The 25403-nt window shown below is 53.4% G+C and overlaps 2 protein-coding genes across 7 annotated transcripts; both read left to right on the top strand.

Annotated features, from left to right (window-relative positions):
- The first annotated feature begins 63 nt into the window (after positions 1–63).
- Positions 64–20145, top strand: ELK1 (ETS transcription factor ELK1). Of its 6 annotated transcripts, XR_010406098.1 has the most exons (8): positions 64–1255; positions 8534–8682; positions 9293–9566; positions 12132–12581; positions 13226–13672; positions 14345–14446; positions 14532–16806; positions 20016–20145. XR_010406098.1 is itself a non-coding variant. In XM_054507798.2 (7 exons), the coding sequence occupies exons 2-7, from the start codon at positions 8555–8557 to the stop codon at positions 14628–14630; spliced, it is 1260 nt and encodes a 419-aa protein (XP_054363773.1). In that variant the 5' UTR covers positions 64–1255; positions 8534–8554; the 3' UTR covers positions 14631–16862. The 6 variants fall into 6 exon arrangements, 5 of the variants coding, with proteins under 5 accessions (XP_054363773.1, XP_045733077.1, XP_054363767.1 ...); XM_054507798.2 differs by lacking the exon at positions 20016–20145 and having other exon boundaries at positions 13466–13672; positions 14532–16862; XM_045877121.3 differs by lacking the exon at positions 20016–20145 and having other exon boundaries at positions 8534–8581; positions 14532–16861.
- CFP (complement factor properdin) lies at positions 16762–25403 on the top strand. Its single transcript, XM_045877091.3, has 10 exons — positions 16762–16806; positions 19831–19913; positions 20016–20166; positions 21571–21746; positions 22193–22363; positions 22489–22680; positions 22873–23046; positions 23266–23457; positions 23633–23744; positions 25172–25403. Exons 2-10 carry the CDS (start codon positions 19853–19855, stop codon positions 25335–25337), a joined length of 1395 nt encoding a protein of 464 aa, XP_045733047.1. The 5' UTR covers positions 16762–16806; positions 19831–19852; the 3' UTR covers positions 25338–25403.

The following is a 25403-nucleotide window of genomic DNA, read 5'->3' as shown; positions in this document are numbered from 1 at the left end:
GATCCAGTCTCTGTGTGGAACCTATAAAGCACCCCTGAAGTCCCGCCTCCAGCCTGTTGCCTGGCAGCATTTGCCACTTGACTTTCCGCTTTGCCCTCTTTTCTGTCGCCTTGGCAACCTGGACCTCCCACCTGACCCTTCTCTTTTTTTCTGTTTATTTTCCTGGACATAACTCTGACTTATCATAGAGAATGGGCCGATTCAGGGTGGAGGTTTGTTCCCAAGACAATCAGCCTTTCATTCCTGGCCCTAAGGTTTGCGCCTCTCCCCCACCCCAATCATGACCGGGGTACCTTAGAATACACCCACGCCCGTCTCGGCCCAACCTTGGCCTCACCCCGCTTCTAAATAGTTCCAGCTTCCACCAATGGGCACAGAGCCGCATCCCGCCCTTCTTAGTCCGGCCCCTATTTTAGGTTGAGTCCAGCTTCCGCCAATCAACGCAGAGCCAGGTTCCGCCCCTTTATAACTGGCTGCTGCTCGACGCTGACCTCCTCGTAGGCATTTAGATTCCGCCACTCAGCGCTCCTTTGCGTGCCTGGCTGCTGTCCAACCCCTCCTATCTGGGCTCCGTTCTAAAATCGTCTTTTCTAGCCAATCACTACAGAGTTACCCTGCCCACCTACGCACAGCCCTGGCCCAGCCCCCTGCCAGCCTGCTGCTACGCCCACTTCCATACAAGGCCTGCTTCCGCTGAGCAGCGTGGAGTGCAGCACCGCCCCGTTGGTGTTTTGGCAGCTGTCTGGAGTCCCTCCTCCGCCAATCAGCAGAAAGCAGAGTCCATCCACCCTTGTCCTCGAAGGCTGTCTTCCGTGTAGGCCAATCATTGTGAGGCAGGCGCCCCCAGAGTCTTGTCAATCGCCCACGGGCTGTCAGTCTTGAGCCAATCAGCGTGAAGCGCCGGTGGGGCCCAGCACGCCCCCTCGGAACCCAGGCGGCCATCTGCGTTCCATCAGTCTCCCTTGGGCCAGTCACGGCACAGCTCTGTGGGGCAGGGCCCGCCTCCCCAACCCTGGAAGCCGCGCGGTCGATCCAAGGCGCTCTGTCCAACCCACGAGCGGCAGAATGCTCGGCTCCTCCTCCGTAGGCCCACGTGAGCGGTGAGGAAACGCAGGGGCGGCTTCTAGGTGCTGCCGCCGCTGCCGCCGCCGCCGCCACCGCCACCGCCTCGGAGCCCGGGCCTGGGGGGCGGTGGGGCTGCGCATGGAGCCCCCGCCCCCCGGAGCTGCCAATACTGCCACTGCGCTACACACAGGTGAGCCCGGGGCTTGGAGGGTGGAGGGCCCGTCCGTGACCCCACGTATCCTTCCCGCCCCCGCGCGAGGGATGTGGCTTGGCCCGTGGCCTGCTGGTGTTCGACTGCCCACCGCCACCACCACGGCTGGTGGACCTGCCTGTGGTATTGTCCCCTCCCTTCGCCCCTTGTAGTGGATCTGAGCGTGGCCTGAGCCCCCCCTTCCTGTTTTATAATGGATCGCTCTGCGTGCTTGTATTTTCTCCCCACCCCACCTTACAGTGGACTCGTCCATGGTCCTGCCCCCACCCCCACTTAGAGGGGAGCCGGCTCTGGCATTGTCCGGCGCCTTGACAGTAGGTGCATCTGAATGTTTGTTTTTCTCCTGTCCTCAACTTTCAAGGGCCCCGTCTGTGGCCTTGTTTGTTCCACGACTCCTGTTCCTTGTAGTGAATCAATCCGTGGCGTTGTACACCCCCCACCCCCTTTAACAGTGAGTTAATCTGTGAAGTTGTATTCCTGCCTCCTCCAGTCCCCCAGTGCATCAGTCCATGGTTCTGTCACACACCCCGTTTTACAGTGTACCAGTCTAAAGGCTTGTATTCACATCCGCCTAGTCATCAGCCCATTGCCCTCTCCTTTTTTTGTAGACTGTTGCTCCAGTCCTTGGGCTTCCCCCTTCCTTTTAATAGTGAGTCAGTTTAGTGCTTTTTATCTCCCCGTTTTCAGTAGCCCAGTCCATGGCCTCGTTCCCTTTTCCTTTTAAGCAGTCTGTGTGATGGCTTTTCACCCCATCTCCTGTGGTACAGTCAGTATGTCTTTCTGCTCCCCTTGCTCTGCCCGCCCCCCCATAAATAAGATGAACCTTTGCACTCCGCCCCCCCTCCCCGGCCTTTGCAGTGGATCTGTTCATTGGCTTCCCGGCTACCCATGTGCTTGCATTCAGGCACACACCCCCATGCCCTCCCCTGAGTCCAGTGCTTTGTAATTCCTCCTCCAGGAGGGTGCTTTTATTTTGTCCCTCCTTTCCTCGTGGTGGATCAGTCCATGGCCTTCCCTGCCCCCCTCCCTCCTTAGCAGTGGCTCATCCCGTGTGCTTGTTGAACCCAGGTCTTTTTTACTCTAGAACACACCCCCTCATACACATCATTAACTCCTAAGACATTCTGCCTCCCTCCAATAAGTGGATGCATCAGAGATAGTGATAATGCCATTAGAAGCTAAGGTTTATTGAGCACCTGGTGGAACCTGGCAAAGTGCTTTGTATCAGTGAGCTCATTTAATTCTCACCACAACCCTGTGAGACAGGTACTCAGGGGGTTCAGTATCTTATTCGGAGGTAAGTACCCAGTTAGGTTGCCCCTCAGAACACAGAATAATTTTTGAGGCTCCCCTCTCTCACTTCATCCCATCCCACATGAGACCCCACTCCTTAAACACCAAATTACTTGCCATCTCCAAGCTTTTTGTTCTTGCCATCACCCCTGCCTGCAGAGCTGTCTCCACTCCACACCTTGTCTCAGCACCCCTCCATCCCCAATCACAGCAGCTGTATGACCCGAATGATTTAACCACTTTCTCTCTGCCCCTGCTTCCTCATTTCTAAAATGGAGGAATCAGAACTAGAATCCCCTCACAGTGTGAAGCATCCCTGGCAGTTAATAAAACAAGTCACCTCCCTGGCCTCACCTCCTGCACCTTATCCCCCCAACTCTGTGCCAGCCACACTGAGCTCCTCACTCATCCTCAAACACAGCAGATGCAGTCCAGCCTCAGGGCCTTTGCATCGGTTCTGTTTTCTGCCTGGAACACTCTCCCCCTGATCTCCGCATGATTCCTTTCAGAGCTCTGTTCAAATGTCAGCCTGTCCCTGACCATCTGAACCTGCATACTTAGCAGGCCTCAGGGCCCTTCTCGGCTTTATTGGTCCCTTTGCTCTTGGTCACCATCAGATACACTGTGTAGTTTACCAGTTTATTGTCCCTCCCCATTGGAAAGGGAGTCCCATGAGGGCTTACAGTTTCTTGTTTGCTTATTTACTGCTGGGTAAATATACTTAGTATATAGTAGGTGCCCAGTAAATTTATTGCATGAATGAATGTGAAAAATATTATTTCAGACAAATCAGGATGGTGGGGGAGATGGAGATGAAGAGGGCATATGAGAGCTAGTTAAAGAAGCTAGTTGAGACTGTTCATTCAGCAAACACTTAGCACCTACTGAGTACCAGGCACTCTTCTAGGTGCTGGGGATATGGGAGGGAACAGAACAGGCAGAAATTCCTGTCCTTGTGGAGCAGACGTTTGCTAAAAGTGGGGGAGACAGACTATATAAATAAAACAGTAAGTAAAATTAGTATGTTAGACAGGCGCTAAGGGGGAAAATGAAGTAGGGAAGACAGGGAGAGAGTATGGGGGTGGTTGAAATCTTAGGCACCGGGCAGGCCTCACTTAGAAGGTGACTCTTGAATTGAGGCCTGAAGGAGATCAGGGAGGAAGCCATAATGTCTAGGGGAAGAGTGTTCTAGGGGCAGAAGGAACAGCCGGTGCAAAGGCCCTGTGGTGGGATTGTGCCTAGTACATTCAAGAAACGTGAAGGAGGCCATTGTGGCTGGAGCAGAGGGGAGGGAGGGAGGCAGGCAGGAGGCAAGGTTAGAGCAGTGATGGGAGCCAGATGGTGTAGGCCATGGTGATAAATAAGGTTGGGGAGTGGGGGGAGGGAGAACGCTGGTACACGAGCTAAGAGCTAACATTTGTCGAGTGTCTACCACATGCCAGAGATACTTTTCTAAGTCCTTTACATGTATTGGCACTTATCCCCACAGAAGCCTTTGAGAATAGTGTATTTTGAGGATCTTTTGCAGATGCAGAAACAGAGCCAGAGAGATTAAGTAACTTGCTCGAGGTCGCACAGCTAGAGCAGGTCAGAGGAGTAGGAGAATGGAGACCCAGAGAGGAGAGCTTTGCAAGAGCACAGAGGTTTATTCGGCACACTGGATCACACAGAGGAAGAATTCATTCTGCCCGGGAGATGGCAGAACTTGAGGATCATCTAATAAAGAGTTTATCAGGTGTGAGAAGGGGGTAGGGTACAAACATATCCTCCGAAGTGGAAACTGGATGAACGCATGGTGCCCATGCTGTAGGGTGCCAAGCTCGTGGGCACCTTAGTCTTTGTACGAAGACCCTTCCCACAGATGGCCGCATGGCTTGCTACCTCCACGAGTCACTTCCTCGGGGAGCCCTCCCTGCTCACCCTGTGTGAAATACCATCCCCGACCCCCGCTAGGGTCTTCCTTCTCTGTTTCTCTTCATAGAGGGTGGCTGTTGTAAAGCCCCGGGATCCCTGCCTGCAGCCAGACTGCCTGGGCTCGAACCCCAGCTCTGCCGGCTTCCAGCTGCAGAACTCTGGGCAAGTGACTGAACTCCGCCCCTATTTCCTCATCTGGAAAATGGGAGGATCATAATAATGCCCGCCCCACAGTGTTGCTTCATGACCGCGTGAGCTAAAACGACTAAAACGGTGTGTGACACACAGTAGGGGTTGTAGGACCGTTTTGAAAATGAGTATCATTATTCATCGCATACATATCGGTGTCGAGCAGGCCTCTGAGACCATCTCCAGAATTGACCTCCCGATCTTACCTCGAACCCTGCTCTCCCGCGGCGCTCCCATCTCAGTCTGTCCCCAGCTCCATCCTTCCGGTGCTCAGGCCGCAAACCTAGAATCACCCTTGGTGATGTCACTCTCACTCTCCCCCCGCCCCATACTTTCTTGTCAGCAAATCCTGCTCACTCTGTTTCCACATTTCATCCAGAACTCAGCCATTCCTCCCCAGTTCCACTGCCGCCGCCACCATCACTAACTTGGACCGTCTGCAGACCCCTCCAGCCCGTTCTCTCCTCACAATGGCCAGAAGGATCCTGTTAGAATCCAGGTCACGGCTTGTTGCCCCTCTGCTCACAGCCCTCGTGTGGCTCTTCTCTCACTCATAGTCAAAGGCCTGGCAGGGCCCGGAAAGGCCTCACTCAGTCTGGCCCCCATGGCCCCTCTGTTCTCACCTCCCTACTCCTTTTTGTACCCTTCCTCCCTCCTCTCTGACCTTGCCCGGCTCCTTGCTCTTCCTCTGACCTGCCCAGCGCGCTCCAGCCTCAGGGTTGTTCACCCTGGCTGTGTCTTCTGCCTGGATCGACCTGCTCCCCGGGTCATCGCAGACCTGACTCGCTCGCCTCATTTAGGTGTTTGCTCACATGGCCCCTGCTCGGGGCCTACCCTCCCCTGACTACCCTTTCAAAAATAACAGCCCCTTCCCTGCCTCATTTTTTCCATAGCTCTTCTCGCCATCTGACATACTCTTTGACTCATTTACCTTCTTTCTTAACTGTCTTCCCCACTGAAATGTGAATTCCACTAGAGCAGGGATTTTTGTTTTGTTCACGGCTATACCCCCAGCCCCCAGCCCACAGTGGGCGCTCAGTAGATGCTTACTAAATGAATGAGACGAAGAGAAGTCAACACACCCGAGGAAGGCAGATTACTAGACCTCTTATGAGGGGTCAAGTGGGAAATACGATAATAAACAAAACACAAAACCCCGTGTGCTGTTGAGGCTTGGAGCAAAGGGTCAGATTTTACCTTAATTAATAGGTCCTCTCACGGCTGAAAGAGGATCTGGTAAAATTGCCTGTCTTCGCCACCAGGAGTCACACTGAACTCTTTGTGCCTCTGAAACAAGCCGGTCTTTGAAGTCAACTCAGTAAAGCCTCTGATGACAGGGCTCTCAAACGTGGACACTTCATGGTTTTGTGACTTGTATGATAGCCTAAAACTGTGTCCACCCAATGAACTTCAAACCAGCTCAGACATGAGAGGATCATGCTGATCATCCTGTGTATTTCATTACAGATTAAAGAATGAAGGAAGGTTCTTTAAAACCTGGTTTGGGAGGTCTTATTCATAACCCAACAGTCCCAGCCAGTGAACAGTCGATCGATGAAAGCTCATTCCTTAAGGAATAGGAAGCTCCATGTTTATTTCCAAATCACCCTCCAGTGCAGCAAAGAGGGGGGTGGGGAAGGGCCCGTTCCGTGCGGGATGTGCTGAGGGAGCAGCGTGGGGGCAGTTTAGCCTAATGGTTTATGTGCTTAGACAACGGGAATCTGACTGCCTGGGATCCAAATCCTGGCTGTGCCATTTGGGCTCTGTGGCCCATAGACATCATCTGGACATTTTGTACCTCAGCTTCCTCCTCTGTAAATTAGTGATGATAAAGAGCACCTACTTTCCAGAGTTGTGATGAACGATAAATGAGTCAGTACCTATAAAAATAGCAGTACAGGTCTGCATGCCCTTATCCAAAACCCTTGGGGCCAGATGTGTTTCAGAATTTCAGATTTTTCAGATTTTAGAAAGGTGACAAGGTGCACATAGAATATGTTACATAATGCCCTCAGTGGGCTCAGTAATCAGCCACATTCAGGTTTCTGTAGCAGAATGTATAAACAGTCACACTAAGTGAGAATCACTAAAGACCAGAAAGGGCCTCGTTCATTTCAAATCTCTTTTTGCTGCCCAAAGGGTGATAAAGAAGTTTTCCGGTTTTTTGTTTTGTTGTTTTGTTTTTAAAAATTTATTTATTTATTTGAGAATAAAGAAATATTTATTTATTATTTATTTTATTTATTTAAATTTATTTTAAATTTAAATTTATTTATTTATTTATTTATCTGCATGTGCGGGGGTAGGGGCAGAGGGAGAAGGAGAGCGAGAATCCCCAAGCTGACATGGCGCTGAGCATGTGGCCCGATGCAGGGCTTGGGTCCCACGACCCTGAGATCATGACCTGAGCTGAAACCAAGAGTCAGATGCTTGTCTGACTGCACCATCCAGGTGCCCCAAGAAATTTTCTGTTTTTAGAGCTTTTTGGATTTTGGAATAGCAGATAAGGAATTATGAAAAAATTGGAAACTAATATCTATTAAAAGCTTATCATACTCCAGGCACATGATATTTAATCTGTACAATAACTCTATGAACTTGGTATTATTAGTATCCCTATTTCACAGGTGAGCATGTTATTATCCCTATTTTACAGATGGGAAAATTGAGGCACAAAGAAGTTAAAGCATTTGCCCAGGGTCACACTGCTAATAAGTAGCAGAACCAGGATTCCAGTCCTGGCAATCTGGCTCTAGAGCCTGAGTGCTTGTCTGTTAGGCCATATTGCCTGATTTGAACAATGCCAGCCAAGCATTATGAACTCAGCAAATGTTAGTTATTGCTGGTACCAAGAAGGAGAACATAAAGGGACCATAGCAGGCCCAAGGAGTGCAAAGTAGACAGAAGAGAGCAGGCATTGAGTTTCAAGAAGGCTTCAGAAAGGCACGGCTCCTGTGGCTGGGACTGGAACGATGGGGAAGACTTCTAGGCAGAAGGGAGCCCCACACGGCGTGAACAGCTTTTGCGGGGGGCTAGCAGAAGGAACCTCCTGGGAAACTTGATATTTGATGTGGCAGAGGATGCAAATGAAAACATTCAGGTGAGGGGCACTATTACTAGTTTTCTACTCCTGCTGTAACAAATTATTGCAAATATAGCTGCTTAAAACAATGCAAATTGGGCACCTGGGTGGCTCAGTCAGTTAAGCGACTGCCTTCAGCTCAGGTCACGATCCCAGGGTCCTGGGATCGAGTCCCACATCAGGCTCCCTGCTCTGCGGGGAGCCTGCTTCTCCCTATCCCACTCCCCCTGCTTGTGTTCCCTCTCTCGCTGTGTCTCTCTCTGTCAAATAAATAAATAAAATCTTTTTAAAAAATGCAAATTATTATTATCTCGGCGCTCTGGAGGTCAGAAGTCCAGCACAGCCTCACCAGGCTGAAACCCAGGTGTGGGCAGGGCTGCCTTCCTTTCTGGAGGCTCCAGGGCAGGATCTGGTTCCTGCTCATTCAAGTTGCTGGCAGAATTCAGTTCGTTGAGGTTGTAGGATTAAGGTCTTTGTTTCCTTACTGACGGTCAGCTGAGGGTCATTCCCACCTTTGTGAGGCCACCATTTTCCCAGGCTCGAGCTCTGTTCTTCCATCTTCAAAGCCAGTAATGGCAGGTCAGGTCCCTCTCATGCTTTGAATCTCTCCTGCCTCTTCTGTCGTTGCATCTCTCAGAGCTCTCTTTCTGCCTCTTGCTTTTTTTAGTAAGAGTTCCTGTGATTAGATTCAGCTCACTCACATAATCCAGAACAATCTCCCTAAGGTCCATACAGTGGTTACCCCCCCTTATCTGCATCTTTGCTTTCCGCGGTTTCAGTTACCCGTGGTCAAGCAGAAGATGATCCTCCTGACCTGTCATCAGAAGGTCAGTGGTAGCCTAATACTATGTCACAGTGCCTACGTCATTACCTCACTTCATCTCATTATATGGGTATTTAATCATCCCACATCATCACAAGAAGAAGGGTGAGTACAGAACGATAAGATATTGAGAGAGCACATTCACATAACTTTTATTCTAATATATTGCCGTCATCGTTCTATTTTATTATTAGTTATTGTTGTTAATCTCTTACTGTGCCTGATTTATAAATTAAACTTTATTGTGTGTATATGTATAGGAAACAACATAGTATATGTAGGGTTTGGTCCTGTCCACAGTTTCAGGCATCCACTGGGGGTCTTGAAACATATCCCCTGCAGATAAGAGAAAAGGTTTTACTGTAACCTTAAGTTCATCTGCAAAGTTCCTTTTGCCATGTACATAATATACTCATAGGTTCCAGAGATTAGGATGTGGACATTTCTGAGAGGGGCATTATTTTGCCTACCACAGTCTGTCCTCTGGCCCCCAAAGATTCACGTTTGTCCCACATGCAAAATACATTCACACCATCCTCTTGTCCCCAAAAGTCTCCTATCATTATGGGGAGTCATCCAAAGCCAGGCTGAGGAGCTTAGAATTCAGTCTGAGGGTGTTTAGGAATGATGGTGGGCTTTGGGAATAGAGGTGGAGATAAGATGGCAAGAAAGCAATCCTTCTCCCATTGACCTCTGCCTCCGTCTGTGTTCACAGCCTCTCAGCTCTGAGCCATCTGCCCTCCAGGTACCCCTGGGATGGCGTGAGCGCTCCCCCAGCGATGGACCCCTCTGTGACGCTGTGGCAGTTTCTGCTGCAGCTGCTGAGAGAGCAAGGCAACGGCCACATCATCTCCTGGACCTCACGGGATGGCGGTGAGTTCAAGCTGGTGGATGCTGAGGAGGTGGCCCGGCTGTGGGGCCTGCGTAAGAACAAGACCAACATGAATTACGACAAGCTCAGCCGGGCCCTGCGGTATTACTATGACAAGGTAAGGCCTCTGGGACCAGGCCTGGGGACCCCTGACATTTATGTCAGTTATTTCATTTTCTTGTCTTAATTGTCATAGCTATAAATTTGAAAACAGAATCTACTGTTTTTTACCCTCTCCTCTCGAACTCTCAGACCAATGTTGGGCACCCCAAACGTTTATCTCAGGTATTTTCTTTTTCTTTTTTTTCTAAGATTTTATTTATTTATTTGAAAGAGAGAGAGTGAATGAGAGAGAGAGCATGAGCAGGGGGAGGGGGAGAAGCAGATTCCCCTGCTGAGCAGGGAGCCCGACATGGGGCTCGATCCCAGGACCCTGGGATCATGACCCAAGCCGAAGGCAGTCACCTAACCAACTGAGCCACCCAGGCGCCCCAATCTCAGGTATTTTCTTTGTCTTAATTGCTTTAAGGCTGAAACCTTCATAGTAATACTAATACCCCTACTCACCCACTTTCTGAGGCCCCCAAGGTCATGCTGTTCTACTACACCCCACCCAACATTTCATTTTCTTGTCTTATGCCTATAGCTAAAAATTTGAAAAACAGTATTAATAATGACTTCCTTATCCTGTCTTCTGGAACTGGAGCAGTCCTGACTTCCTCAGTTATTTCATAACCTGCTCTTATTCCAGAATAAGAATTCCAGAATATTCTTCTACCTAGCATCAAAATGTCCACGGCAATATTATACTAACCTTTCCTTACCTCATCCTCTAGGATACTGAACACTTTTGTCAGTTCTTTTCTTCTCTCATTCCTTTAGCTAAAATAAAGAACGCGTATAATGCCAGCCCCACACTCCCTTCTCATGCATCCCCAAAGCAACACTGGTCCGCCCCAGCATTTATTATTTTATCATCTTATTCATATAGCTAAAATTTTATATTTTCCTCATCCTCTTAGACTCTCAGACAAGTGCTGGATGGATTTCCCGTCCCTCACCCTTCATTTTCTTCTTTATCTGAAACTTCCAAAACAATATTAATGAATATCCCTTTTCATTCCTTTTCTGAGAAACACAAACCCACCCTGTGACGTACCTGACCAGCATTAAGATGTCTCTAGGGTGCCCTAGTGCCCCCCAGCTGCCTTTTGTCCCCCAGAACAGCCCTGGACCTCTGCTGCATACCATAAATTATAGCAATTATTCCATTCTTGTATTTTATTCCTTTAGCTGAAGCCTCCAAAATAATATTGAGGCTGCCTCATTCTGTGCTCTGAGACCACCACAACATCCCTGAGACCCTCCAGACCTATCCTGAAATATCTTAGACATGTTCTGCAATCCACCCAGCCAGCCTTGAGATTCCCCCCAATATTAATACCAGTATTTTAATGCTCTTATCTGGTTGCTATCAGTCACCTCATTTTCTAATTGCCTTAGCTTAAACCTGTACCACAGTATTTTTTATTTTTTTTAAGATTTTCTTTCTTTATTTGACCGAGGGAGACACAGCGAGAGAGGGAACATAAGCAGGGGGAGTGGGAGAGGGAGAAGCAGCCACCCAGGTGCCCTAAATTTCCCCTTTATTTATTTATTTGACAGAGACACAGCGGGAGAGGGAACACAAGCAGGGGGAGGGGGAGAGGGAGAAGCAGGCTTCCCGTGGAGCAGGGAGCCCGATGCGGGGCTCGATCCCAGGACCCTGGGATCATGACCTGAGCCGAAGGCAGACGCCTAACTGACTGAGCCACCCAGGTGCCGCCTGTACCACAGTATTAAGAATGAGGCTCCTCAGTTACAGCTAAGTCAAGAAATAAATTATGAGAACCAAAAAAAGCCCCAAAACAAAAACAAGAGTGAGGCTTCTCAGCCTGTTCTCCCTAGTGACCTTGCCCTATTCTACATCTCTATCGATAGCTTTAAATAATCCTCTATATTAATAATTCAGCACCACAATCTTCTATATTAATTTGGTCTCTTCCAATATTTACATCAGTTACTTCATTTTCCTGTCTTACTGCATCAGCCACACTCCCCACCTGTCCTGGCAGCCACCCCCAAGGCCTGGCCCTGTTAGTCCACAGACACCCTTGGTTCTGGGAGCCAGGAGGAAAGCCTGCTCCTGCACCGACTCCCCTAGGTGGGCCCCATTGTGGAGAGGTGCCACGGGGTGTGGGTGTGTGTCTCTGAGGTGGGGGTGGGGGGACTGGACAGATGGAGATGAAGAGTGACGGGGAGATGTGGAGAGGGATGGATGGGAAGGAGACACACAGGGGAGAAGGGCAGTATACTAAAGGAAGAGTTGTGGAAGGGAGAAGAGGGAAAGGGGAGACACTGGGAAGAATACAGAGCGGGGAATCACAATGGGGAAGAGAGGTAGAAACGGAAGGAGGAGAAGGGAGGAGCCCCCAAATTGGGAAAGACGCAGGTGAGAAGTGGGCTGGGAGGGAGGGTACCTAGTTGGGGGCAGATGTGGAGGTGGAATGGTGTATATGTAAAAAGACAGGAGAGGGGCAAGAAGGACCCTGGGAGACACACCCCTCTGCCCCCTCATCCATACCCTCCCTCCACTCCGGGCCCTCTCTTCTAAGGCCCTTTATCCTATCTCCTCCCTTCCCAGAACATCATCCGCAAAGTGAGCGGCCAGAAGTTCGTCTACAAGTTTGTGTCCTACCCCGAAGTCGCGAGGTGCTCCACTGAGGACTGCCCGCCCCAGCCCGAGGTGTCCATCACCTCTACTGTGGCAAATGTGGCCCCCACTGCTATACATGCTGTCCCCGGGGACGCTGCCTCTGGGAAACCAGGCACACCCAAGGGTGCAGGAATGGCAGGCCCGGGTGGCTTGGCACGCAGCAGCCGGAACGAGTACATGCGCTCAGGCCTCTATTCCACCTTCACCATCCAGTCCCTGCAGCCACAGCCACAGCCGCCCCCTCATCCTCGGCCTGCCTCAGTGCTCCCCAACACCGCCCCTTCGGGAGCAGCAGTGCCCCCATCTGGGAGCAGGAGCACCAGTCCAAGCCCCTTGGAGGCCTGCCTGGAGGCCGAGGAGGCCGGCCTGCCTCTGCAGGTAAGGACTGGAATATGGAAATTCAATAAGAGGGTGGGGGTACAATTCCCAGATGAGGAGGGGTGCTGGAGAAGGGACATAAACATCCTATTTAGGTTTGGTGGAAGGAGGAACGCAGAAGTTCCCTGGGCGAAGGGGGTGGGGAGGAGAGCCATGCAAGTACTAAGTTATGCGAGGTGCCCTGAATGTTATTTGCTTAATGCATAGGTTCGCTCAGCTAAGCATTCATCAGAATCACCTGGAGGACTTTTTAAAGGACAGATTTCTAGGGCCCACCCCCGAGAGTTTCTGATTCTGTGTATCGGGGATGAGCACGAGAATTTGCCTTTTTAACTAGTTTCTAGATGAGGCACACGCTGCTAGTCCCTAAAGCAAATTTTTGAGAACCCCTGCTTTCATGAATGAGGGCAGTATCCCCAGGAGGCCCACCCTTAGGGGAAGCCCTGTCCCCCAGAGAGAAGCTGCCTCAGAAGAAGCCCCACGTCCTTGGCAAAGTCTCTCACGTCCTGCTGGTGGACCTGCCTTGATGTGTAGTCATGCCCCCCCCACCCCAATACCAAGTCCTGCTTTTCAAGACAAGTCCTTGGCTTCACTAGCCCAGCAATCCTTACGCACCCCCTCTGCCCGCCCCCCTCCTCTCCCAGGTCATCCTGACCCCACCCGAGGCCCAGAACCCTAAATCAGAAGAGCTGAATGTGGAGCCCGGGTTGGGCAGGCCACTGCCCCCAGAAGTGAAAGTGGACGGGCCCAAGGAAGAGTTGGAAGCCGCAGTCGGTGGGGAGGCGGGGTTTGTGCAGGAAGTCGCTAAGGCCGGGCCGGAAGTCCCTCCTGCGGAGGGCGTGCCGGCCCGGCTGCCCGCGGTCGTCATGGAGACTGCGGCGCAGGTGGGCGGCCTCGCGGCTTCCACTGCTTCCAGCACAGAGATCGCCCAGCCTCAGAAGGGCCGGAAGCCCCGGGACCTGGAGCTTCCGCTCAGCCCGAGCCTGCTGGGTGGGCCAGGACCCGAACGGACCCCAGGATCGGGAAGTGGCTCCGGGCTGCAGGCGCCGGGGCCAGCGCTGACCCCGTCCCTGCTACCTACGCACACATTGGTGAGTGCCTGTGAAGGGCTGCGGCGGGTGAGGGAGGAGCTAGACTGCAGGGGCCAGTGTGGTTATGTCTGGGTGAGCGGGAGGGTGGAGCCTTCGAGTGGGATTGGCTGGAGGGACCGGGCTTGATTAACTGGGAGGGCGAGCTAGTCTCCGGTGCCGAGGGTCGGGCTGTTGGAAGGAAGGGCAGGTCTGGGGGGAGGGGGGGTTGTGGGCGGGGACCGAGAGGCTTTGCGTGGGACGGGGGGGCGGGGGGGGACTGTTTTCTGGTTTGGGGCGTGGCTTGGGGATCCTGCATGGGGCTTTTTGGTCTGGGATTTCTTTAGTGGGTTTCCTGTGAGGTATATGGGTTGGTGGGGTGTAAGAGTTGGGGGCTGATCCGAAACTGATGGGATAGTGACCTGTGAGTTTTGAAATTGACATGTGGATGGGGTCTTGTAGGTGGTCTCGCCCAATGAAGCTGGAGGTGGGCTCTCGGGAGCTGGGAGGGTTGTCTGTAACATTGGAGAGGTGTCATGGGCTTGACCTTAGCAGTTAGGGGGTAAGCCTGTACACTTTGGGAGGGTGATCTCAGAAGTCTGAGTGGGAAATCTGGTGGGACTGGAGCCACGTTCCTTCCGTTTTTCCCCCACCTGCCCTCTACTCACTTGAGCTCCAACCGCCCCTTCCCCACAGACCCCGGTGCTGCTGACACCCAGCTCGCTGCCCCCCAGCATTCACTTCTGGAGCACCCTGAGTCCCATTGCACCCCGTAGCCCAGCCAAGCTCTCCTTCCAGGTAGGAACCCCTTCCCCCATCTGGGAGAGGGTGAGAGGCCCTAGCATGGCCCCCATCCATGATCTTTCCCTCTTTCTGTCCCCAGTTTCCATCCAGTGGCAGCGCCCAGGTGCACATCCCTTCCATCAGCGTGGATGGCCTCTCAACCCCCGTGGTGCTCTCCCCAGGGCCCCAGAAGCCATGACTACCACCACCACCACCACCACCCCCTTCTGGGGTCACTCCATCCATGGCCCTGAACTTCTCTCCAGCCAGCCGTCTCAAGGAGAAACATAGTTCAGCTGACAGACTTACGCTCTAGTTGTGGTGGGGTAGGGATTCTTAGGAAAGATCTCTCAGTAACCCTTTCACAGGAAACATACAACTTCTCTCTTCTCGGTCAGTTCCCCAGTGGCCGCCCTTACACGTCTCCTACTGCAGTGGTGGGGACGGTTTATTTATTTATTTTTTGAAGGCCACTGGGAGGAGCCTGGCCCACCCCTTTTGGGGGGTTGGTGAGGACATCTCCCCCATCTCCACATTTTCTCCCCAAGATGAGACCGTCGGGGTCTGGCTTGAGAAGGACCTTTATTTATTTCTCAGCCTGCCCTTGGGAAGCTGAGGGAGCCCTGTCTCCATTTTGGGGTGTGAGTAGAAGAGGTAGCTTGTTGTTGTTTATTATTCCTGGCCATACCCGAGGGTCCAGGAAGAATTTGTGCCGTTTAACGGTTTGGGAGTCTTGGCCAAGGAAAGACTCACACCCTTGAAATAGGAATTTCCACCTCCCCAGCCTTTGTCTCAGATATCACCTTTTAGGCCAGGGAGGAATGCCCCTTTTGTTCTTCTCCCCCTGAGAAGCCATTCCTGTGTCTGCCAAACTCCTGGGGTCCTGCCTGTTACCTCCCAATGGAGGGTTTTTTTGGGGAGTGGTCTCCGTCTGGGGGGCCCCTCCAGCCAGTACTCCAGGTCACCTTGTCCCCCCGCCCCCTGCCATTTTGATAGTATAATCTATTTTTAAACAGGGCTTTTCAATAGGGGAGAGGGGAGCATCTCTTCCTGTATCTGAGATGGGGTGGGTGGGAAGGAAGGGATTTGGTGGGGGGGATCTTCCTGCCACCCGCAAGTGTTTATTTTTGATACCAAACGTGTATTTTCAGCTCCCTCCCTCCCAGCCCCCCAATTTCCTGCGGGCGGGTACAAAGGACCCTTTAAGTGTCCCTGGAGTTGGGAGGGAGGAATGGGGGACATAAAGCCTGTCCTATCTGAATTCCAGGCTGGAGAGGGTGGGTTCAAAGGACTCCTGGGCTCACCTCCTATCAGCACCGGCCCAGCCCGGGCCTAGGGACCTGGGGGTTGGTGATTTGGGGGACGGTGCTACACCTGTCTCCACTGTTTGTTTTACTTCCCCAAAAATGGATCTTTTTTTCTAAGAGTCCCAGAGAATGGGGAATTGTTCCTGTAAATATATATTTTTAAAGGTGACGCTGGAGGCTGCTAGCCTTTTTCCGCCCCCCCCCCCCCGAGGCCACTGGGACTGACTGTGACAGGCATGACTTTCTGTGGAAGGCGGCGAGGGTGTGACACTGACTGTGAGAGAGAGCATGACAGCGTGTGTCGGAGACAGCCGGCGAGCCTGCAGATTGGTAACCAGGTGTGCAAAGAAGAGAGAGAGGGTGGAAAGCTGCGATCGCGTGTGTGTGCGTGAGAGACTGGCGGCTGGAACCACGGACGACACCGTGTCTGTGGGAGAAATTACGGCCGTGCGCTGGAAAATCACTGGGAGACTGAGTGCGGACTAAGGCACTGTCGCAGAGCCCGGAGGTACGCGTGACGTCCTGTTGAGGCACAGGTAGCCGGGCCGGCGCCTCCGACACCGTTTGACCGGCTGACGGTGGTGAGCGACACACGCCGCGTGAGCCCGCACGGGCACGAAGGTGTGGCGGAGCCGGTCAGGGCCTGGGTGCGGGCGAGAAGCCCGCCTGTAAATCCGCAGGGCGTTGTGCTCGGGACACGCATGGTGTGTGAACCTTCACGCAAGGCTGTCGTAGCGACCGAAGTCCTGGGAGCCTTGTGGAGAAGAGCTGACCGTGAGACAGAAGATGACTGTGAGGCCCAAGATCCAAGCCTGCGGGACCGTGTGTGCGGAGCATGAGGCTGTAAGCGCGTGTGGGTACGTGGGTGAGTGGGTGTGCCTGAGACCAGTGGCAGATGGATGACAGGTACTACTCCAGTCTGGCCCAGAGGCTCCGGGACCGGGACGGCAAGGGAGAAAAGGATGGTGAGGCCGAGTGACTGAAGCAGCACGAGAGACCATGGAACGGTCCGAGCGAGAGCCGAGGAGGCACATGGCGCCGTGTGAGAGAGACCTGGGCAGCCGAGCGGTGAGGCCGCGTGTGCGGGTGTGCGCGGGCGCACCTTAGCGTCCGTCAGGGACGGGGAGGGGGGGTGTGCCCGATGGGGGCTGGGGTGAGAGGAAGTAGGAGAGGTGGTGATTGAGGTCGTGTGCGAGAAAGTTCCTGAGACCAGCGGGGGCTGTAAATCGGGCTGAGTGGTAGAAACGTCTAAAGGCGTGACTGCGTGTGTGTGCGTGTAAAAAACTGGTGAGAGGAAGTGTCGGTGATCGTGGCCGAATGAGGGAGGCTGTTAAGACGTGAGTGTGTGTGTGTGCGTGTGACGCTATTAGTAGGAGACCAGGAATCCATGACAGAAAAAAAATGACCCCGAGGGCAAGTCCGAGAGGCTGTGGGACTGAGTATGTATGTGAGCCTGTCCCTAAGGGCCTCCTAGTAGACGCTGCAGATCCAGAATTCCGTGCGTAACTGTGTAAACGAAAAAGTAAGAGAAAATGACCAAGACCAAATGAGACTGTATGAGAGACCACGGATCGAATGTGCCAGGCGTGGGAGAAAGCCACTTCCTCCACTGGTCTCGCCTCCTCTATCCCCAGTGCTGTCTTCTCCCAGTTCTCCAAAACTTGAAATTCTGGAGTTTCCCAGGGCTTCACCTAGGCTTCCCTTCCCTCTCCTCAAGCCCTCTCCAGGGTGCTCCGGTCCAGTCCCGACACTCGAGACACCACTTAATCCCCCCACCGGTGATGGCACATTTTTTCCCTCCAACCCAGAGTCGTCTTCGTCGCACGTGTCAGAATCTCTCTAGAGCTTTGGTGGTTGGCCTATTCATTCAGCGCCTGTTTACTGAGCCCGCAGACACAGCAGTTCCCAAACCAGACACAAATCCCTGCCCTTTGGCAAGCAGGTATTTTAGTGAGGGCGACGGACAAGAAGCAGATAAGTACAACATCATCACGTGGCAGTGCAATAATTTCGTGAGATGAGACTTTCTCAAACTGTTTAAATACGAGAGCTGCCGTCATTTTATTGCGCAAACGTGGGAAAAGAAAGCACCAACCATCCTCTTCCCACAGGGAGTCCTCGGAGTATATACGGTTTAGGCACAAAGGAAGGATCGATTATAACCTCATTACCGGGGCAACCGGGGATTAGAAAAAACAGCCAACCGGAATCACAGATTTCTGGGGGAGTTTGTTTCCACAGGATAACACAGCGCTGATGTCTGAAGTCTTGGCATCTTAACAAAACCCCTTTGTTCAAAGCAGACTTCCAAAGACAGGCCTGTATGATCAGGAAACAGAGTACATGTGTAATGGATACAGATGTCAACACGCCTTATTGCCCCATAACACAAGACCAACATTCTTGAGAAAGTTCTCTTTTAACACTTGCCCAAACCAAAGTCTATTACCTTGTGCTAATTTGCAGAACGGTACCTCTCTCTCCAGGAACGCAGAGGAAACAAGACCTTGCCGTCCTAACTTTCTTAGACTCCTTTTTGTTCATTGAAGAGATTCCTGGTTTTGAAGTGAGCTCTGAAGTTTCACTCATCAGGGCTAATAAGAAACAACAAAAGAGGGGCTCCTGGCCAGCTCAGTTGGAAGAGCATGCAACTCTGGATCTCGGGGGTTGTGAGTTCGAGCCCCACATTCAGTGTAGAGATTACTTAAAAAAAAAAAAAAAAAAAAAAAGCGGGTCCATGGAGCTTGGTTTTACCTGCACAGAAAAGGGGCTGAAGAGGACGTAAGAGTAAAAGAAGGAGCACGTAGCATCATTTTTATAGATGACACCTACAAAGAAAAAGAGGTGTCAGCGGCTAGAATGGCTCTTAAAATGTGCTCCCCAGACCAGCAGCAGCGGCATCACCACCTGGGAGCCTGTTAGAAATGTACATTTTTGTGTCCCACCCCAGACCTACAGAATCAGAAACTGGGTGGGGGGGGGGCAACACTCTGCGATTGAACACATCTTCCAGATGAATCTGAGGCACACTGAGGTTTGAGAGCCCCTGGGCTACCGAGTGACAGGGGTCCAATACAAAAAGGGTAGCTGGGGAAGGCCTCTGTGGGGGGGGCATTTTGTGTCTATCTTCTCTTTTGGAGCATAAGCCCCTTGAGGGCCAGGATTTGGGGCTTACTCTCTGCTCTGCCCAGTGCCAGGAACAGCATCTGACACCCAATAGGTGCTTAGCAAATGCTGAATGAATGTATTTAAGAAACAGCACCTACTGTATGCCCGGCGCTGTTCTGAGGACTTTTAAAAATCTTAAACTCCCAATCTTTGCAACAAACTCTATGCTGTAGGCTCAGGGAGGGGGTTGTCACCTACCCCCAGTTACTCGATAGAACATGGCCAAGCTGATTCCCTCCCCAGGCCAGTGTATATGTGTGTGTGGGGGGGGTGGTCCCAGCTGGAGCCCCGGGACAGTCAATATCCCCAGTTCACTCTCAAACCCTTCTCCCCACACTCTTCTCACTTCCCCTTCTCACTTCCCCCCCTGCTGACCTCCCCTGTCCTTGCTGACCACAGGCAACCTCACTTTCAGGAAAGAGGATGAAGCAATTATCTTAATGCCTGCTCCACTCAATGAGGGGCACGCTGAGCTCATTTCATCCTTGTTCAACACCCGCATGAGGTTGACCCATTGTGGGAGAGACCGCATTTTACAGGGGGAAAAAAAATGAGGCTCCACAGAGAGTTTCAAGCGACTTGCCCAAGGTCACACAGCTAGGACGTTTATGCTCCAGGGAGCACTGATTGAGTGCTAAGGAGTTGTTGCTGGGCAGGGTGTGGTTGCTGGGGATACAGTGACAAGCAAGACCGGGATCAAGAGGGAGACAGGAAGTAGGGAGGGGAGAGCGGAGCAGGAGGCTCCGGGGCAAAGGTGCCAGGAGAGAAGTCAGAACTGCAGAGACTCTGCACGGCACCCTCCCCTCCCCCCCTGCCCCGCCCCCCGCAGCCCTTTTCCCGCCCAGTTCCTCCTGGCCCGGTTCCTCTTTGCCCTGATCCCAGCGTCGGGTCAGCCCATACAAAGCCGGGCCTCCTCTCTGGCAGGGCGGCAGGACCGCAGGGGTGCATGCTCAACATGCGGGCTCCTCAGTTGCTGTTGCTGCTGCTCACCCTGCTGCCGGCTGCAGGTGAGTGCGTGAGGGCCCAGCTGGCCCGCAGGGGTGCCCGGACCCATCACACCGCTGATCATGCCCCCCCCCGCCCCCCCCCCCCCCGCAACCTTGTTGCAGGCTCAGTCCCCGTCCTCTGCTTCACCCACTATGAGGAATCCTCCGGCATATGCAAGGGCCTCCTGGGGGGCGGTGTCAGTGTGGAAGACTGCTGTCTCAACCCTGCCTATGGCTTCCAGGAGCCTGGCAGCAAGCTTTGTCAGGCATGCAGGTGAGGGGGAGCCTGGGGGCCACCCAGGACTGGGCTCTTTCCTTCTCTGGGGTTTCCAAGGGTGACTCCAAGGCCCCGATCATGACCATAGCTCGGGGTTTCTCAGCCTCGCCTCTATTGACATTTGGGGCCAAAAAATTCTTTGTTGTGGGGGCCTGACCTGGGCATTGCAAAGCCTGTGTTTTGTAACATCCCTGGCCTCCCACTAGATGCCAGTAGCAACTCCCAACCAACTGTGACAACCCAAATCCTCCAGACATTGCCAAATGTCCCCCCAGGGGCAAAATCGGCCCTGGTTGAGAACCACTGCCATAGCTTACATTTACTGAGCACCTCCCGCGTACTGGAAGCATTAGAGGGTGGGGTACAGGTCAGGTGTGTTCTGAAGGTAGCTCAAGTCCCCTAATTGTGATGCCAGCTCACATTGAGTGCTTACTGCATACAGACATGTCGGGGTGGGAGAGTTTGGGAAATTCTCAGGGCAGCTCCAGGCCCCTAATTATGATGACACTTCATGTTCATTGATCACTGCCAGCCTACTAGATGCATTGCAGAGGTCAGGGGTAGCTGGCAGATTTCTGAGGGTGACACTGGTCTCATCATGATGCCAGCTTACATGTAATGAGCCCTTACTGAACGCCAGACATGTTTTCTAACAGCTTAGCGTATATCCCAGGTACACCATGGGGATGGGAAGCTTGAGGGTTTTTGAAGGTAGCTCTGGGCCCCTAGTAATGTCAACAGTTCACATCAATTTAGTATTATGCTGTGCACGGGGTTGGGGATAGATCTGGAGTAGTTCTCTTTAAAAATATATATATATTTTTTGAGAGAGAGAGAGAGCACGGGAGCGGGAGGAGGGGTAGAGGGAGAGAGAATCTTAAGCAGGCTCCACACTCAGTGTGGAGCCTGATGCAGGGCTCGATCTCACGACCCTGAGATCATGACCTGAGCTGAAATCAAGAGTCAGACGCTTAACCGACCGAGCCACCCAGGCGCCCCAGATCCGGGGTATCTCTGACAGGGTCTCTGAGCTCACTGGGACAATAGCTTCTATTTATTAAGAACTTTTTGTTTGCCAGCTACCGAGCATGGTGGTGGCCTGGTAGGTTTCTGACAGCAGTTCTGGGCCCTTAGTCCATACATTTGCTTACTGCATGTCTGGCACTAGCCTTGGGGGACTTCAAAGTGTTCCAGGTCCCCAGTCATGAAGGTCAGTACTTACTGTGTGCCCCCCTCTTCCCGTTCAATCCCTAACATCCCTAAGGGGTGCATACCCTGATCAATCCATTCCATGTACCTTTATCCTGCACCCCTGCCTGTGCCTGCCCTCGCCCCGCAGTCCAGTACACCCCATCCTTGCCAGCTCAAGCTAGGGTAGGACACGTGTGCTCCTCTCTACAGGCCCCCACAATGGTCCCCGTGGTCTGCGTGGGCCCCCTGCTCAGTGACCTGCACTGAGGGATCCCAGTTGCGGCACCGGCGCTGCATAGGCCATGGTGGGCAGTGTGCCGAGAAGGTGGAGCCCGGGACCCTTGAGTGGCAGCTGCAGGCCTGTGAGGACCAGCCGTGCTGTCCTGGTGAGGAGGCTCAGCGAGGCAGGCCAGCGCTGCCTGTCGCCTGGCCCTGGGAACGCACAATCAGTGCAGGGGCCCTGAGGGTGGGACTGTGCCTGATGTTTGTGAGGCGCTGAGGAAGAGGCCGGTGTGGCTGGAGGAGAGTTGTGGGAGGCAAGGTCAAAGGGGGGCCCGATCCTGTGGGCCACGGTGAGGACGCTGGCTTTTATTGTGTGGTTGTGGGCAGAGGAGAAATGTGATCTGACTTGGGTTGCGTCAGATCCCTCTCACTGTCCGGAGGAGGGCGGATGGTCTGTGGTGAGGGCTGAAGCAGCGGGACCCGCGGGAAGGCTACTGCAGTCATCCTAGGGTGGACTGGGTGTGGCAGAGGACGTGGGGCACACAAGGAAGCAAGGACCCCTGAATGATGCCCCCACTTCCCTCCTGTCCCCCTCTCTTCTCTCCCATAGAGATGGGTGGCTGGTCTCACTGGGAGCCCTGGATGCCTTGCTCTGTCACCTGTTCCAAAGGGACCCGGACCCATCAGCGAACATGTAATCAACCCACCCCCAAGTGTGGGGGCCACTGCCCAGGAAAGCCACAGGAGTCTGAGACCTGTGACACCCAGCAGGTCTGCCCCAGTGAGTGAAGGCCACTGATGTGGGCACCCAGGGTGGGTCTGGGGGTTACAGCAGGGAACTTCCAGGGTGGGAGGACTTCACGTGTGACCACACTTGGTGTCCCCCCAACCCCCACTCCACCACAGTACATGGGGCCTGGGCCGCTTGGGGTCCCTGGGGCCACTGCTCGGGGTCCTGCCACGGTGGACCCAGCGCACCTACCCAGAGACGAAGCCGCACGTGTTCTGCACCTGAGCCCTCCAAGAAGCCTCCTGGGAAGCCGTGCCCAGGGCTGAACCACGAAACCCGGCCCTGCTCTGGCCTGCCACCCTGCCCAGGTACACAGGGATGAGGCCCCTGACACTCTGTTCTCGATTCAGTCACCGATGCTCTGCCGTTTCAGGGGACAGAGATCTTAGACCATGTGACCATGGAGCTCTTCATTTTGCGGCAGTCCGCCTCAAGGGTCTAGGGGCTGATGGGGAGATTGAGGTGACCTTTCTTCTCACTCCTATCCCCCACCCCCACAGTGGCTGGGGGCTGGGGGGCATGGGGTCCTGTGACCCCCTGCTCTGTGACCTGTGGCCTGGGGCAGACCCTGGAAAGACGGAAGTGTGATCGCCCTGTGCCCCAGCATGGGGGCCCCCCCTGTGCTGGTGAGGCCACCCGGGCCCACATCTGCAACACAGCTGTGCCCTGCCCTGGTCAGTAGCTCAAGATGTGCCATCTCCATGCCTAAGCCCCTCACCCATCCCTGCTGCTAATGCCTTATTCCTGCCTCGAATGCCCCCATTCCTGGCCCTGGTGCCTCGGCCCCACCTCTGACCACCGCCGCTCCTTCCCCCCGGTCGTCATTCCTTCCTCTGAATCCCCTCACTGGCTCCCTTCTTTGGTGCAAGCCCTGGTTGCCCCTGTCTCTGCAGTGGATGGAGAGTGGGGGTCCTGGGAGGAGTGGAGCCCCTGCATCCGTCGGAACATAAACAATATCAACTGTAAGGAGATCCCGGGCCAGCAGACACGCTCGAGGAGCTGCAAGGGCCGCAAGTTTGATGGACGGCGGTGCCTCGGGCAACAACAAATTATCCGTCACTGCTATAACATCCAGCAATGTAGCTGTGAGTGCCCCCACCCCCGGCCGACTCCACTGTGAGGATGGGGCAGCCTGTGCGGGGGGGGGGGGGGGGGGGTTCTGACTCTACCTTGGACCCCATGTCCCTGCTGCCTCTCTGTCTCTGTTTCTCTCTCTCTCTCACCACCTCCACTGAGACCTCTCATTCTGACTCATTGCAGGGAAAGGCTCATGGTCGGAGTGGAGTTCCTGGGGGCTATGCATGCCCCCGTGTGGACCCAACCCCGTCCGCACCCGCCAGCGCCTCTGCACGGCCCAGCTCCCCAACTTCCCGTGAGTGAGGGGGCAAAGCGTGCCCAGGAGGGGGTCATGATATCCATATGTGAGCAGTGAGGGTGGGAGAGTCGGCTCAGCTCCCCACAACCAGGGCATCCTCCGCTGGGTCTAAGATGCCTGCCTTGAGGAGTGTCCTCTCCCTCCTGCAGGAAGAGGAAAGTCACTAAAGAAGCAGCCGAGAAAAAGGATCCTGAGGGGAGAATGAGTAGCCTCTGTGCCCTTTTACCTCTCATTCAGTCCCCCAGCCATCCAGCCACTCAGCCAGTCCTTCCTGTGACCATGCACTCGGCCCTCTCGGTTACCCATGCTTCCATTTGCCCCTTCAGTCACTCAGGCCTTCATCCACTTACTCATTCCTTCAGCCACCCACATCTCACCCAACGTCTCACCGCCCCAAGACGCTTGAGGCCTTTTCGGCAACACTTGCAGACACACAGAACCCAGGTCCCGTGGGTCCCCAGAGGGATCCAGGTCAGCAGGGCCCTGACAGAAGGCTGATGCAGAACAGTTGGTACATGGAAAAGGGGCTGACACCTCGCCCTGGATCCAGGAAGCTGATCAGGGGTCACCCGGCAGGAAGGGGTCAGGAAAGGCATTCCCAGTGTCAAGACTGTGTGAGCAGAGTCCTGGATACTGGTGACCAACTGCCCAAAGCTGGTTTCCTGGTGGCCCAGGTGTTAGAGAGGGTGTAAACACTCACTCCTCCCTTCTTTATTTCCACATACATCAAGCCACTAGATGAAATGGGCTATTTTCAACTCATGGAAGGCCTGCCATCTGGGAAATGGTCTCCGGTTCTGGGGTTTCTAGTAGGTTCTGAAGATGAGTTAGAGGTGTTGAATGGAGGCAGGAAGCACTTGACAGAGTAGGGAAATGAATGGATTTGATTGAGGGAATGGGGGTGAGAGTGAATGAATGGAATGCTTGTTTCGTGGGAGGAACAAGCCAGGCAAAGACCATTCTGGATGTGGGACTAAGTCTGGATAAAGTGGAAGAGAGAGGGATTGGCTTGGGCCAGGCATGTGGGCCCAAAAGCAAGACCTCAAATACCAGGCAAGGCATTTGGGGTTTTTTTTTCCCCCCCCAGTGGGCAATGGGGTGAGATGTGAAGGGTTTTGGAGGTAAGAGAAGGTAGCCCTTGTCAACGAGTAACAATTACTAGCATTTATTGAGTACTTACTGTGTACCAGACACCACTCTGAGCACTTTACCAAAATTAACTAATTTATCCTCACTCAGCCCAATATGGTGGGTATCATTATTCTTCTGATTATTCCCATTTTTCAGATGAGCACAGGGAAGATAAAGAAATTGCCCAATATCTCATAGCTAACAAATAGTTAGCTCAAACTCAGTAAGAGTTTGTCGAATGCATTCTTGCCTTCCCTGAGCTTCTCCCCTCCATTCCCCCTCTAATGCCCCAGGCCCACCATTACCGTGGTCGAAGGTCAGGGTGAGAAGAACGTGACCTTCTGGGGAAAACCATCAGCACGGTGCGAGATGCTGCAGGGGCATAATACGGTGGTGGAGGAGAAACGGCCATGTCTACACGTGCCTGTCTGCCAAGACCCTGAGGATGCGCAGCCCTAACACCGCCCTCTCCCACTCTGACCCCCTGCCCTCCCAGACCTCAATAAATGGGCCTCTTCCCCAGGA

The sequence above is a fragment of the Mirounga angustirostris genome, unplaced genomic scaffold (genome assembly GCF_029215605.1).
Source record: "Mirounga angustirostris isolate CCGP_5_RB_7025 unplaced genomic scaffold, mMirAng1.0.hap1 SCAF_11, whole genome shotgun sequence".
NCBI lineage: Eukaryota > Metazoa > Chordata > Mammalia > Carnivora > Phocidae > Mirounga > Mirounga angustirostris.
The sequence above is the reverse complement of the archived record's forward strand: the minus strand, read 5'-3'. Positions and strand labels throughout refer to the sequence as shown.